The 15,241-nt window shown below is 41.7% G+C and overlaps 1 protein-coding gene across 2 annotated transcripts in view; it reads right to left on the reverse strand.

Annotated features, from left to right (window-relative positions):
• Positions 1 to 15,241, reverse strand: part of LOC124146661 (protein dispatched homolog 1-like) — a 106,061-nt gene that overhangs the window by 62,145 nt on the left and 28,675 nt on the right. Inside the window, exon 1 of one of the 2 annotated variants that reach the window (XM_046517067.2) lies at positions 2,495 to 2,892. The exons of the other annotated variant lie outside the window; for it this stretch is intronic. Coding sequence (XP_046373023.1) covers positions 2,495 to 2,499 — 5 coding nt within the window. The 5' untranslated portion in view covers positions 2,500 to 2,892. Of the gene's footprint in view, positions 1 to 2,494; positions 2,893 to 15,241 lie in introns of those variants that run through there. 2 annotated transcript variants of the gene reach the window in all.

Consider the following 15,241-nt stretch of genomic DNA (forward strand, 5'->3'; position numbering starts at 1 on the left):
CCGTAAAAGGTGACTAGGCTTGTCGTAAGAGGCGACTAACGAGATCGGGTGGTCAGGCTCACTGACTTGGTTGATGCATGTCATCAATCCGCAAAGCATGGATCGATGATCATGTTGTCAATCACTGGATTGTCTAGTCCAGACTACAATACTTACAGACCGCCGCCATATAGCTGAGTGCGGCGTCAAACAACAAACAAACAAATCTAAGGAGTTGGAGCACCTTACTCTGCTCACCACTGGGAGGGGCGGTCGGGTAGCCTAGTGGTTAAAGCATTCGCTCGTCACGCCGATTCCCGACATGGGTACAATGTGTGAAGCCCATTTCTGGTGTCCCCCGCCGTGATATTGGTGGAATATTGCTAAAAGCGGCGTAAAACTATACTCACTCACTCACCACTGGGAGATGCTCATTATTTAAGTAGGTGAGACTAGGCAGTGCTACTGGTCACGCTTCACTGACCTGTCCTATGATTGGCACCTCTGACAATCGGGGCGTCTGACAAGTGGGAGTGAACTAGAACTATGCTCTAGTGCCAATTTCCCATCCAAGTCCAGACAATGTGATTAAAGCTATGTGTAAAACTGGGGTGTTGTATCTGTGGGACAATCATTAGGTGTTTGATTGTCATACATCAAACAGTTTGAAAGAGCAGGCAAAATGACATGTATCAAACACGCAAGCACTGGCAACTGTTTTTGAGTCCAGTCACTCATTAACATCGTTGGTCATAATGTTTTTATATCCATATTGTGAAATGGGTGGTTTAATCATTGTCACCAGGGTAGCCGTGTGTTGCCTCATGCCTCGAGTCATCTTTTCTATACTATCTTATGTTGCATTTGACAAAAGTCAAAGAAATGACACGTTTTTGATTAAGAGGTGAAGTGAAATGGGGTTTAACACCACGTCCAAGATTATTGCACTTACATGGCAATGTGCATGCACGTGTGATGCTGGTTGTTCTAGTCCGGACTAATGTCGATTTTATAGTGTTAGCCCACTCAGATATCATGCTGCAGTTTAAAATGAATACCCCACTCAGACACAGACTCTGACCAGTCCTTGTTTTAGCCCCTTAATGCCGAGCGCCAGACAGGGTAACAACAAGTACCATATTTTAACGTACTATTGTATGACGTGACCGGAGATCGAACCACGCACCATTCACTTTCCAGGCAGACACTCTACCACTAAACCACGGAAGTGGTCGTCATGATTATGACTGACCCACGCGGATGAGGGATTGGCACAGGAAGTCTACACCTTACTGGTCCCCTGTGACGGTTTCTCTATCATGTGTTTGTTCACTTCTCAGCTTAGACATTGTGACCTTCTCTGGCCACAATTTTTACTTGCAAGTCAATTGGCCTTTAAATCTAAAAACATCCTATATTTGGGCTGATTAAATATAAATGCCAAGTAAAAACTATTCTGCTAACCCAGTATCCTCATCTTGAAAGTTGTGTAATTGGAGCTAAACATTTTTCATTTAGGTCTAATTGATGCAGCACAAAAAACAATCCCACCACGATGCTATCTCATAGGCAGTTCACTTTCAAGGAAGGGTCGGACAGCTTCATTAATAAATCTTGCCACAAACAGCAGTCAGTAGCTGAGACACAGTGTGTTGATATGTTGCTTTGGTTTACCGTTAATTGAATTGTATGCAACAAGTCGGAGTTACTCCGCACACATGCCTACGGTGCGCTGAACCGACCCACCTCTCTAATCACAAATAATGGGACAGAATTTAATGAATTATCCGCTTCAAATTCCTGACAAAAATTGATTACACAACCAAAACCTTTTATAGTACGTAACTAAAGGTGTTGACATGACATAATATTGCTAACCAAACTGATTCATAGAATAACATTTACATTATCTTCAATGTAAAGAGACTTTGCCATATGCGTTTAAAAGATTATTTAAATTTTCAGTATTTCCAGTCGTAATCTGCATGTATTGTCAAAGTCAAGACTAAAATGGACAATGTATGGGATATTTGACATACTTTGATACTGAAGGAATATAGTGATAGATATAGAACATACATTTGGTAATAATATTGATTTCCACTGCTAAATGCAAACACATTTTAACGTTCTTTCTTAAAATACTGTTCCACTTATTATCAATAAAACGTATCTTTCTTCCTCAACGTTTTAAATCACGACCGTCGTGCCCTGTTCAAATCACTGTGCACGAGACGGTAATAATATATCCCCGCTAAATGCTTGCAAGTTTTACACAATTAAATACATTGTTGATGTTGAAGGCGTGCTATGAAGTTAAATAAACATTCATATCGCACACCCATTATTTCCTGTGTTGTATCCGCGAAATATACAACGGTATTGACTTCAATGTGTACATAAGCTGTCTACTACGCCTACACGAGCAGGTCAACTCATTCAGTTTACGAAACAGGGCAACTTTTGGCGGTGTGTTTATCAGAAGAAATCGTTGCACGAAGTTTAAATCGCTTACCTCATAGTTGCGTCCTCGATCGGTGAAAATTAAGTTAAGATGGACAGTCACGGCAGGACTGTATATTCGTCAGATTGTCCAATGGCTTTACAAGGCTGGGACATTTGCTGGTGATTCAAACAGGCTGAAAATAGTTGGGTCGACACCGCGCGACCAGTGGTCGGGTCATCAAATAGCTCACACAACATAACACACAAGCTATGCTGGACTTGCCATGCAGCGAACTAGGTGACAAGTTATATTCTCGGGTTGTTGAAATCTACTGAAGCTATCCGCTCTGGTTCCCAGTCACACATGCCATCGCCCTCACTGACTAACATGATGTACCATCAACCACTGATTGCTACCACCATACACACGTACTCGCACTCCTTTAGCGATACACACGGCGACGGTAATGTACTGTTAGTGGAACATTCCATTTGGCCGGGGGGTGTCAGGTTGGGCGATTCAAACCATCTACTGCCGCTTCGATTAAGATTCTACTGAATATTCCCACGAAGGTTATACAAAAATGCCAGTTTGAAAATAAGTGTTTCGAACTACTAAGAAAAGATACCTATTATGATATATATTTATATATAAAAGGACTTTGAGAAGCGGTAAGTGACTTTGGAATGTTCCATTATTCAGACTTAATTGTTACACCTGTCAAATGCTGACCTGTCAATCAACAGCTGACAATACACGTTACACACCAGCGCTTATATATTTATATATATATATTGAACGGTACATGTAACGCGCATATCTCATCTTCATATACGTTAGTAAACCGAGACAGGTAATTAACAGATGCTAACTGTAAATCTGAATAAAGCGGCGCCACTCACTCACTATATATCAAGATAACTACCTCACTATACCATATATGTCATGAAAACTACCTCACTATACCATACATTTCAATATAACTCTCTCAATATAACACACATGTCAAGATAACTACCTCACTATACCATACATGTCAAGAAAACTACCTCACTATACCATTCATTTCAATATAACTCTATCACTTTAACACACATGTCAAGATAACTAACTCAGTATACCATACATGTCAAGATAACTACCTCACTATGCCATACATGTCAAGATAACTACCTCACTATACCATACATGTCAAGATAACTACCTCACTATACCATACATTTCAAGATAACTACCTCACTATACCACACATGTCAAGATAACTACCTCACTATACCATACATGTCAAGATAACTACCTCACTATGACATACATGTCAAGATAACTACCTCACTATACCATACATGTCAAGATAACTACCTCACTATGCCATACATGTCAAGATAACTACCTCACTATACCATACATGTCAAGATAACTACCTCACTATGACATACATGTCAAGAAAACTACCTCACTATACCATACATGTCAAGATAACTACCTCACTATGTCATACATGTCAAGATAACTACCTCACTATACCATACATGTCAAGATAACTACCTCACTATACCACACATGTCAAGATAACTACCTCACTATGCCATACATGTCAAGATAACTACCTCACTATACCATACATGTCAAGAAAACTACCTCACTATACCACACATGTCAAGATAACTACCTCACTATACCATACATGTCAAGATAACTACCTCACTATACCATACATGTCAAGATAACTACCTCACTATACCATACATGTCAAGAAAACTACCTCACTATGCCATACATGTCAAGATAACTAACTCACTATACCATACATGTCAAGATAACTACCTCATTATGCCATACATGTCAAGATAACTACCTCGATATACCATACATGTCAAGATAACTACCTCACTATACCATACATGTCAAGATAACTACCTCACTATACCACACATGTCAAGATAACTACCTCGATATACCATACCTGTCAAGATAACTACCTCATGTAACCATACATATCAAAATAATTACCTAATTATACAGTGTTTATATAGATATATCAAGACAACTACACCACTATACTATATATATCAAGATAACTAACTCAAATTAGGATACATGCCAGTATAATTACGTCACTTTAGGATACATGCCAATACAATTACCTCACTGTGGGACACATGTCATGAAGGTAATTATTGTATTATATATATTAGGAAGGCAATATGGTTTTTCGTATCGTGGCCACAAGTATTAAAATGCATCGATACCGTGACATGCCGAAATGATTAATATCAGCCAAGATAACATAACATCATACAATATTAATTTTATTGATCATTAGACTAACAGAACGCGCTGGGTGTCATGACTTGTCTTTTGCTAGACTTTTTCCAGCGGTGTTCAGGCGCTGCACGTTACTGTGCATTACCGTCATGCAACTGAAATATTCTTATCGCGGCATTCAAATACGCACTCACACACACACGCACACACACGCACGAACACATACACACACACGCCCGCACACACGCACATGCACACGCACCATAAACTCTCACGAGTACATTTCATAGACAATACGGAAATTAATAGGTGCAAACACGACATCTTAACAGTACTATAACATAACAATAAAATATACGCACAAATAAAACCAATGAACTGGTATCTTGACTAACCGATCCACTTTCAAACCATAATCAGATATGTCCTAATTTAACCATGTACCTTTAATTTATCGCAATAGTCAATTAAAAATACTCCTCTATTAATAAAAATCCATAAAAAGTAATGAACACCATGCGTGCACCGTCATGTGATGATAAATGTAAAATTAGCTCCATTCATAATGTATGACCTTGTCTATAAATGAATTGATAACTATAAGCTGTATTTCTATTTCAATCAAATGTAGGTAAAATCATATTTCAGGTAGAGTAAAGCCTGTTTGCACTATTTCTAGTATCAACGGCGAGCAACGAAACAATTCATGACGATGGTAAAGGCGACCCTCATCCCCACCACACGATCCATGCGCCATACGCGAGTGACGTCAAGCAACTCAGCCGATATGAAAATAGTGCGTCTCCTCAAATAGATGTCTCTCCTTATTCTCTCAGGTAGTTATTTGAAATAAGAGTCCTACCATTCTATATACATCCATGTTTCTTGTGAGTTTCGTCAATACCAGGTGTGTATATTAATTTGTGCTTTCGAGAAAGCTACATTCAACGCCATAGAAATAATGTTAAAATTTAATTGCAAACATTTAAATGAACTCGGGATGATCCATTTTTGACGTTTGTAACCCGAAACCTGTTTGTACAGCGTTACGTCAAGTACGAAAGCTTAATTTTGGGAATGCTGAGTTGGGGCTAATACTTTAAGTGCAGTGCGAATAAGATGGATGGTGTAGAATAAATGGGCTCATAAAGTGTCTTAAACTTTACAAGGGCAGCAGTTCAGCGACACTAGATTTACAGCTATACTTCGCTATACTTCACTGTTAATGCCGTTCAAGTCTAACCAGTAATAATCCAATGCGTTTAGAGTGAGTGAGTGAGTATGGTTTTACGCCGCTTTTAGCAATATTCCAGCAATATCACGGCGGGGGACACCAGAAATGGGCTTCACACATTGTACCCATGTCGGGAATCGAACCCGGGTCTTCGGCGTGACGAGCGAACGCTTTAACCACTAGGCTACCCGACCGCCCCTCAATGCGTTTAGATGTTATCCTTATACGTGACAAGACTTCATATACGAATCCCTTTCGCCAAGCACACAAACTAAGAAGAATAAAACCATGACGCTTACTTTGCAAATTGCGATCTTTTGACAAGTCTTTGCTCATGCAGTTTTTCTCCAAAGTTTGTAATAAGTGTCATTTTTTAATCACTTAAGTTATGCCTCTGTATATGCGTGGGTTCTTCAACCAATCAGATATCAGCTTTCTAAGCCAACATCGATTCGGAAATTTTGATGAAACTTTATAGAGAGCGATGTATATAACACCTCGTGTGCTAGTCCTCGATAACTTCCGTTTGTAACATGCAAATAACATGGCCATCTTCCCGAGGCAAGGGAGTTAATAGACAGTCCAGTTTCCACCCTTACTGAACTTGACTCGAATTTCCAGGTTCGATCGTAGCGCCACCAGTGGCTATCAAGAGTTATGTCCCTTCTTTGTCCCCCCCTATTGACCAATCAGACTCCACCTTTCATATCACTTGCATTTGCTTCAAAACAAAATGGCGGCGCCCAGTTAAGACGATCTGATCGATAATAAAGATCTATATTGTAATAAAACGGGTCTAACTTCGCAATGTGCATCAAATTACGTGTGCACCTTGATTAAAAACATGAAAACATTTGGAAAATATCTGTTCACGCCTTGTTGGCGGTACACAAGCTTTGCAAATGCTGCAAACGACCGAAACCTGCACGGCAGTTTACGAATCCTGATGTCGATTTCGTTACGCGATTTTGATTGGACTATGGGTAGACTCGTTAGTCCAGCCTATATGTATAACTCCATAATTCCAGCCTAGTTCGGTAAGGGTGGAAACTGGACTTATATACTAGAAGCCAGTTAACTACCTTGCCTCGGGAAGATGTAACATGGCCCGACTTTATCAGTTGTAAATTGTTATTGCCAAAAGCACTTCTACTACTTTATTACGCCCCTTACATATTGTGAGTATAACAATAAAGTCAGGTGAACACTGGTCTCGGTCAACCCGTAAATTTAGTCTCATTAAGGTCAGACTTTGTTTTCCGATACCATACCTCAAGATATGAGGACGAAATCCACAGAATGTCGCGTCAGGTGAACCATGAACGAACTTTGACCACCCAATCAAAATGTAAGATGCGTGGGTTTTTCAACCAATCAGATATCAGCTTTCTAAAGTCAACATCGATTCGGAAATTTCAATGTTAGCAAATGAAAACCACCACAGAAGAAAATGATAACATTTTGGGTATACTTTCCATGGCGCTCAGAAACAACGGTGTATAAAACATTCACAATAATATAATAGCGCGTCGTTACATTTTTGCAGTAGGAGCTCATCGATTATATTCATTTTCGAGATACAGAACCAGATATATTGGTCCGAATGTTACGCTGACCCCCACTAAGAATTTCACTAGCCGCGACTTCTTGGGACTGGCCATTTATCATAGGGGAGAGGCGGTGAGATTCAGGGAGGTCATGATGAAAAAATGACACAGCGAAAGAGAGAGAGAGAGGGGGGGGGGGGGATTCGAATGAGAACGTCGCTTAAGATAGTCATCCAATCAAATTACTGAAAAGGTAGATTGAGATGTGACGTCAGCATTTACACATTTACATCAAATATATAAGAAAAAAATAAAACATACAATATGCGAGCAAATAAATAAGTTGTGTTCACCTTGTACATACAGTAAAACCTCTTAATCAGACCTGTACGTACCATTTCTAGTGAAATAGTCCGGAATACAGATTCCCGGAAAAGCGAGTCATTGTTGTTCTTTGTGAGTATTTGTTGTTTAACGTCGCATCCAGCAAAGTACAATTCTTTGACAATCTCATTAAAATCAGACCTCTGTTTTCGCATCCGCTAAACAAAGATCTGAGGACATCCCATTAGGGGTCACGCCAGAACGACCTTTCATCCGACCAATCAGAGCATCGCTTACCAGATTATGAAAGTGCCGAAATTTGATTTCTGATCATGCAGCCTCGAAAACTCTAACTCCGAACGATAGTTACGGGTTTAACGACTGTATCCATACAATCTAGACCGTCTATTAGCCATTCCAGAATGCTCTTAAGTTCAGGTTTCAAATTTGTAATCGAGAATTTGTCAAAATATGTTTCGAAGTGAAGTCGCCAATTTTAAATTAGTGCCGTAAAGCACGAGAAAGCTGCCTTCTCATTGGTCATTCCATTTGTCGGTCAAAGTTCGCGCAAGGTCGGTCTGACGTGACCTGTAATGGGATGTCCTCAGATCTTTGTTTAGCGATATCGAGAACTAAGATCTGATTTTAATGAGATTGAATTCTTTGATAATACGTAACTTTTCTTAACAATAATCACCCACAAGGCAATGCTTCAGGTCAAGGAGTCCATACTCACAGGGTTCCACTGTGGGTACATGTAGATGGTGGTTGACAGAATAATTACTGTAAGAGAAATAGACACTCTTGGCACTGCGGCGACACAAGTCCTCAGATACGGCCATTGACCAAAATAGCGCAATTGGGGCAGTCGAGCACTGGGTTATTTTAGATTAAAACTAAGCAAATCTATATCTTCCTCATCAACTTTGGTATTTATCTGTCACAACCAATGAAGCAATTCGTTTCTTGTATCTGTATTCAATTTCATTTTCAGATCTAAAGCTTCAATACTGATTATGTCTGTTCCGTTGTCTAGAAGCTCATGACGCTCCGTTCCCGCTTCTGGAATTATATGTTGTGACAGTCGGTGTTTTGCCGATAGATCTTTGCCAGGTGACCAACATTTGGCTGACTTTGAAAATCACAGATGAGAAAGAAGAGATACAGATTGTCTTTTCAAATGATAAAATACATTTAATCGCCTTTCAGGCCAAATATTCTGGTTTTGATGTCAAACAGTTGCGAGAACGACTTTTAATGAACCCCGCGGCGTCAGCGTTATCAAGCCACATATGGCTTTCAACAATCCCTTCAAACACCCAATAAAATCTTTTAAGAACGTAACAAATACTTTTTTACAAAAAATAGTCTTCCCTGAGCATACATGTGTACAGAACATGTTACCGACAGTACGGTAGTCTTAAGAGCTTAGAAGCCCTATGAAACATGGCGATCTAAATCAATGTGGCGACAGATATCTCACATGGATCGACTTAGGAAGATTGTACTATGTATTTTGGAACTGTTTCACGATATAAGTATTCATAAACCTATTTCAATCGGAAATGTATTTGTCTCCACACTCTTAATGTCGTAATCTTACTTTCATTGTATAAAGTATATTCGTTAATAATATCTTCTTTTCCTTTATCGTTCTGGAACACAGTCATTAGAATATTAATCCCATTTTGGAACAGAATCGATCTCTCTGAAAGGCTTTATTATTAAATACCCCCTCAAAATATGAACAGTAGGTAAGTGAGTTAACTATATATCGCCCGTGAATAGGTGTGCGTGTGTGCGTGTGTGTGTGTGTGTATTGGTTGGTTTGTTGTTTTACGCCGCACTCAGCAATATTCAGGCTATATGACGGCGGTCTGTACATAATCGAGTCTGGACCAGACAATCCAGTGATTGACATCATGAGCATCGATCCACGCAATTGGGATCGATGACATGCTTCAACCAAATCAGCGAGCCTGACCACCCGATCCCGTTAGTCGCCTCTTACGACAAGCATAGTCGCCTTTTACGGCAAGCATGGGTGGCTGAAAACCTATTCTACGTGTGTGTGTGTGTGTGTGTGTGTGTGTGTGTGTGTGTGCGTGCGTGCGTGCGTGCGTGCGTGCGTGCATGTGCGTGTGTGTGCATTTTGTTCCACAGTGATACTTACCTTCAATCAAACCATTCTCAAAGCAGTTTTTTGTTTAAATCATAATCTTTCAGTGGACAAATAGTTTCCCAACAATATAAACAACGACGTTGCAGTGATATGCAAATGAGGAAACGATAACGCTAACTGAGCATGACTAGGTTCCACCGAAACTAATGTTTGAGGTTGGCTAAAATGAAACCAAATGGTTATTCGGTGGTTATGTGTTGGGTACAGGTATCACAGTTGAGTTCTGGGCCCCAATTGTGCAGAGTTTCGGGACTATTTTCAGCCTAATAACGATTGATAACGTTTGTAATTTTGAGGACAAATCCATTTTTCACGTGTATACTTTCTTTCCCCCGGTAGTCTATTCCTCGTGTAAATATACCATCGTAAGATTATGATCCATTTTTGCATCTGAATATTTGTTATCGAATGATTCGAGACCCATGGCCAGTTGATTTCCATTGTAGGTGAACAGTTTCATTTCGCTTTTTCAATTTTTTGTATATGATTGTTACCCTGAGGGCGGAATTTCAACAGCGTTTGTTTTTATTTCATTTCTCGTTAAAATGTATAAACTCTGGTTCAGGTGAATCAGTTGGCCTTTTCGGCGTTTTTAACAAATGTGCAGCCACTTAAGAGCATGAGACACCCATTTTTTAAATTATGGGTTGGAACGTTTTCTCGCTCAGGATAGTAATTTAATTAGAGGTATGTCTTGTTAGATCCCCAGGAATTGGGGAGTTGGTAAGGTGTTTTGCAACTCCCCTTTGAATATATAACAATAATACTTCAACAAACGTTACAAATGTGATACATATTCAGATTATTGCTGAGATCCCAATTATTTGTGTGACAAATAGTGAAACTTCTTTTACTCGAAGTCCTCGGTAAGTTCGAGACAAGCGTTCCGATATTATTATACCATAGTGCCAATAAGGATTCTTTATCTTATTTGAATCATATATCAAGTTGGCGGAGCTCCTGTTTAACTAAGCCACAATGGTAATATATAATAATAATTGGTTTTTCTTGAAGGAACATTCCTGCTTCGTCACGTTCGTGAAAACCACATATGATTAATAACTCGAAAAACACTTGCTCTCGATGCATTCTATCACGATTTCCGCGAGATTAAACAGGCGATAAACAGTTTCAGACATCCGGGTCCCCGTGGCGTTATGAGGGGCTGTAATGGGCCATCGTGTATCGTTAGGGCGAAATAATGTGCATTTAAGATGGCATTTGTAGCTCACCTGTTACGTCTGTCCGCTGTGTCCGTCCATCGTTCGTCATTCATAATCTATTACATTTTACATCGCCATGTGTTGAGAGCCTAGAAGCCATATGAAACATTTAACATCTCCTCTGAAACGGAGATCAACGTGATGGTATTATGTTGCTGTTAGAATTTTCATCTGTTATTAAACATGACCGCCATAGAGAACATTTCATGTTTATCCAGGTATGTCATTTCAGCATGTACCGACCCGTGAAGATCCGGGGTAGAATATGTCTTCAGCAACCCATGCTTGCCGTAAAAGGCGACTATGCTTGTCGTAAAAGGCGACTAACGGGATCGGGTGGACAAGCTCGCTGACTTGGTTGATGCATGTTATCGTCTCCCACTTGCAGAATCGTTGCTCATGATGTCAATACCTGGATTATCTGGTCCAGACTTGACTATTTACAGACCGCCGTCATGTAGCTAGAGTGCGGCGTTAAACAACAAACAACCAATCAGCGTGTATCATTGTGAAATTTGATCTGCTGCAATATGGCGATTATGGACTACCACGTGTCAATATATACTCAACAACAAAAGTTCCTGTGACACCAATATTTTAGTGTATTTTTCAAACAAGTAATGTTTGGTTTTCAATATTGTGGTACATGTATGGAATCAAGTCACAAAAACGCAACTGCTACAGAAAAGCATGCATTCCATGCATTTCACTACCCAAGAATGGGTATAAAAACATGTGCGTTAAAGGGATTCCATATGCATTGTTTAGCATCGTGTTGACAACAACCACTCAGAAAAACAACAAAATTACGCAATTATTCAACATTACGAAATGCCACGCCTGTCCGAAAATGCGAGCCTGCGAGCCTGCGAGCCATTGGTATGCCATAGGAAGGCTTGAAGCAGGATCGAGTCAACGTGATGTTGCAAGACAATTTAACGTCCACAGAAACACCATTTGGTGTTTATGGCAACGTTGGCAACAGCCGAATGCAGTCAGAGACCATCCTCGGAGTGGCAGGCCACGCGTAACCAATAATCGACAAGACAACTGGATTCGAACAACACACCTACGAAATCGATTCCAGCCAGCAATAGTGACTGCAAGTGCAAGAAGCATCCCTGGCCTTCGATGAATATCTTCACGAACCGTACGTCGTCGCATTAGATGTGCAGAGATTGTCGCCAGAAGACCCGTCAGACGTCCGATTTTGACGGGAAAACACCGTCAAGCACGTCTACAGTGGTGCAGACAGTGTCTACGCTGGACGACCATGCAGTGGGGATAAGTTCTATTCACTGACGAGTCTCGTTTTCACCTCAGCCACAGCGATGGACGGATTCGAGTGTACCGACGTCGAGGTGAACGTTACGTCAATCATTGTGTCATGGAAGAAGTTCGGTTCGGGGGCGGCAGCGTTATGGTATGGGGTGGGATTACAGCAAGACAGAGGACCCGTTTGATAGTGGTAGAGGGAAATCTCAATGGACAGCGCTACCGCGACGAGATCATCGGCCGGCCCTGTTCTTCTACCATTTTTGTGTCGTCATGGCCAAGGCATTACCTACAACATGACAACGCCCGGCCTCATATTGCTCGACTTGTTCAGGATTCTCTTCAACAAAACAACGTGAATGTCATCCCCTGACCGGCTCGCTCCCCTGATCGCTCACCAATCGAGCACATGTGGAATGAGATGGATCGGCGCCTTCGACGTCAACCACGTGTTCCACAGACACTCCAGGAACTTCGAAACATGCTCCAGCAGATATGGACAGATATCCAAAAAGAACTTGTGCGACGCCTGGTCCATTCCATGGGACGAAGATGTGTTGCTTGCGCCGCAACCAGAGGTGGACACACACGCTATTGATTTGTAAATTGACATTTTGGCATGTTCATGTTGTTTTTTTATGAAATCACGCATTTTCCGAAGTCTGTATGGCAAATTAAACCATTTGAACACTTACAGTAGTCTTTTATTGTTTCAGATTTGGTAAAAAACATAATTTTGCTTTAAATCTTATTCAATGTCACAGGAACTTTTGTTGTTCAGTATATTTTACCCCTGTTCATTTCAACACTACTTCTAAAGGGAATGTGCACGTGGTCTACGCTCCGGTGCCCATCCCCAGAGTGTATAGCTAGGACACTGTATCCCCACGATACACGTGGTCTACGGTCTGGTGCCCATCCCCAGAGTGTATAGCTAGGACACTGTATCCCCACGATACACGTGGTCTACGGTCTGGTGCCCATCCCCAGAGTGTATAGCTAGGACACTGTATCCCCACGATACACGTGGTCTACGGTCTGGTGCCCATCCCCAGAGCGTATAGCTAGGACACTGTATCCCCACGATACACGTGGTCTACGGTCTGGTGCCCATCCCCAGAGCGTATAGCTAGGACACTGTATCCCCACGATACACGTGGTCTACGGTCTGGTGCCCATCCCCAGAGTGTATAGCTAGGACACTGTATCCCCACGATACACGTGGTCTACGGTCTGGTGCCCATCCCCAGAGTGTATAGCTAGGACACTGTATCCCCACGATACACGTGGTCTACGGTCTGGTGCCCATCCCCAGAGCGTATAGCTAGGACACTGTATCCCCACGATACACGTGGTCTACGGTCTGGTGCCCATCCCCAGAGCGTATAGCTAGGACACTGTATCCCCACGATACACGTGGTCTACGGTCTGGTGCCCATCCCCAGAGTGTATAGCTAGGACACTGTATCCCCACGATACACGTGGTCTACGGTCTGGTGCCCATCCCCAGAGCGTATAGCTAGGACACTGTATCCCCACGATACACGTGGTCTACGGTCTGGTGCCCATCCCCAGAGTGTATAGCTAGGACACTGTATCCCCACGATACACGTGGTCTACGGTCTGGTGCCCATCCCCAGAGTGTATAGCTAGGACACTGTATCCCCACGATACACGTGGTCTACGGTCTGGTGCCCATCCCCAGAGTGTAAAGCTAGGACACTGTATCCCCACGATACACGTGGTCTACGGTCTGGTGCCCATCCCCAGAGCGTAAAGCTTAGACACTGCATCCCCACGATATACGTCTTGAGATTTCAGGCAGTTATGGAGGACTTGAACTGCTGACAATCTCCAACCCTCCATCAACATAACTTCGCAAGTAAATATGTCACTGCATGGTACTGTGACCCGCAAGCAGGGCTTTTGTCACAGAGGTCAAATGCAGTCGATCGGTGGATCTGACTGTACTTGTCCGTGTCTCACGACAACGCATGCGCGAGCACATTTTCAATTCTGGAACATTAGCATCATATGTTCGTTACCTAAAGAATCGCGCGTTGACGACTTGCAACACACAGGATCACGACTTTCACGCTGTACTGGTCGTGCTGACTGTGTAACTCATCAGGGTTCCACGATGCAACATTTCCAATGTAATTCAATCCCTTTATTGAGGAAACAAAAACGGTATGGTCGCGATGTTATACGTCTCTCTAAGTGAAATGATTAAATGTCAAAGTAGCGTGTACGGGATTAATGGTGATGTTCTACAACATATCTCAAACTATTACCACGGCATAGAATAGCGAAAACGAGAATATTTTTGTCAGCAAATATGATTTGAAAAGTTGATACATCCCACGTGCATTGAGTGAGTGGGTGGGTGAATGTGGTTTTACGCCGATTTTAGTTATACAACAATATTACACTAACCATTTAAATAGGTTACACCATCGCTTGCTAAGCATAATGGCTGCCTTGCCACCAAAGAGTATTATCTTGCCTACGTTAAGCGATCTGTAAGTATTTGTGAAGAAAGAACACATCAGTTTGTTTGTTGTTTTACGCCGCTCTCAGCAATATTCCAGCTATATGACGGCGGTCTGTAAATAATCGAGTCTGGACCAGACATTCCAGGGACTGACATCATGAGCATCGATCCACGCAACTGGGATACGATGACATGCATCAACCAAGGCCTGACCACCCGTTAGTTGCTTTTTACGACAAGCATAGTCGCCTCTTACGGTAAGCAAGGGTTGC

Source organism: Haliotis rufescens, unplaced genomic scaffold (assembly GCF_023055435.1).
Source record: "Haliotis rufescens isolate VD_foot unplaced genomic scaffold, xgHalRufe1.0.p SCAF_3, whole genome shotgun sequence".
Taxonomy (NCBI): Eukaryota; Metazoa; Mollusca; class Gastropoda; order Lepetellida; family Haliotidae; genus Haliotis; species Haliotis rufescens.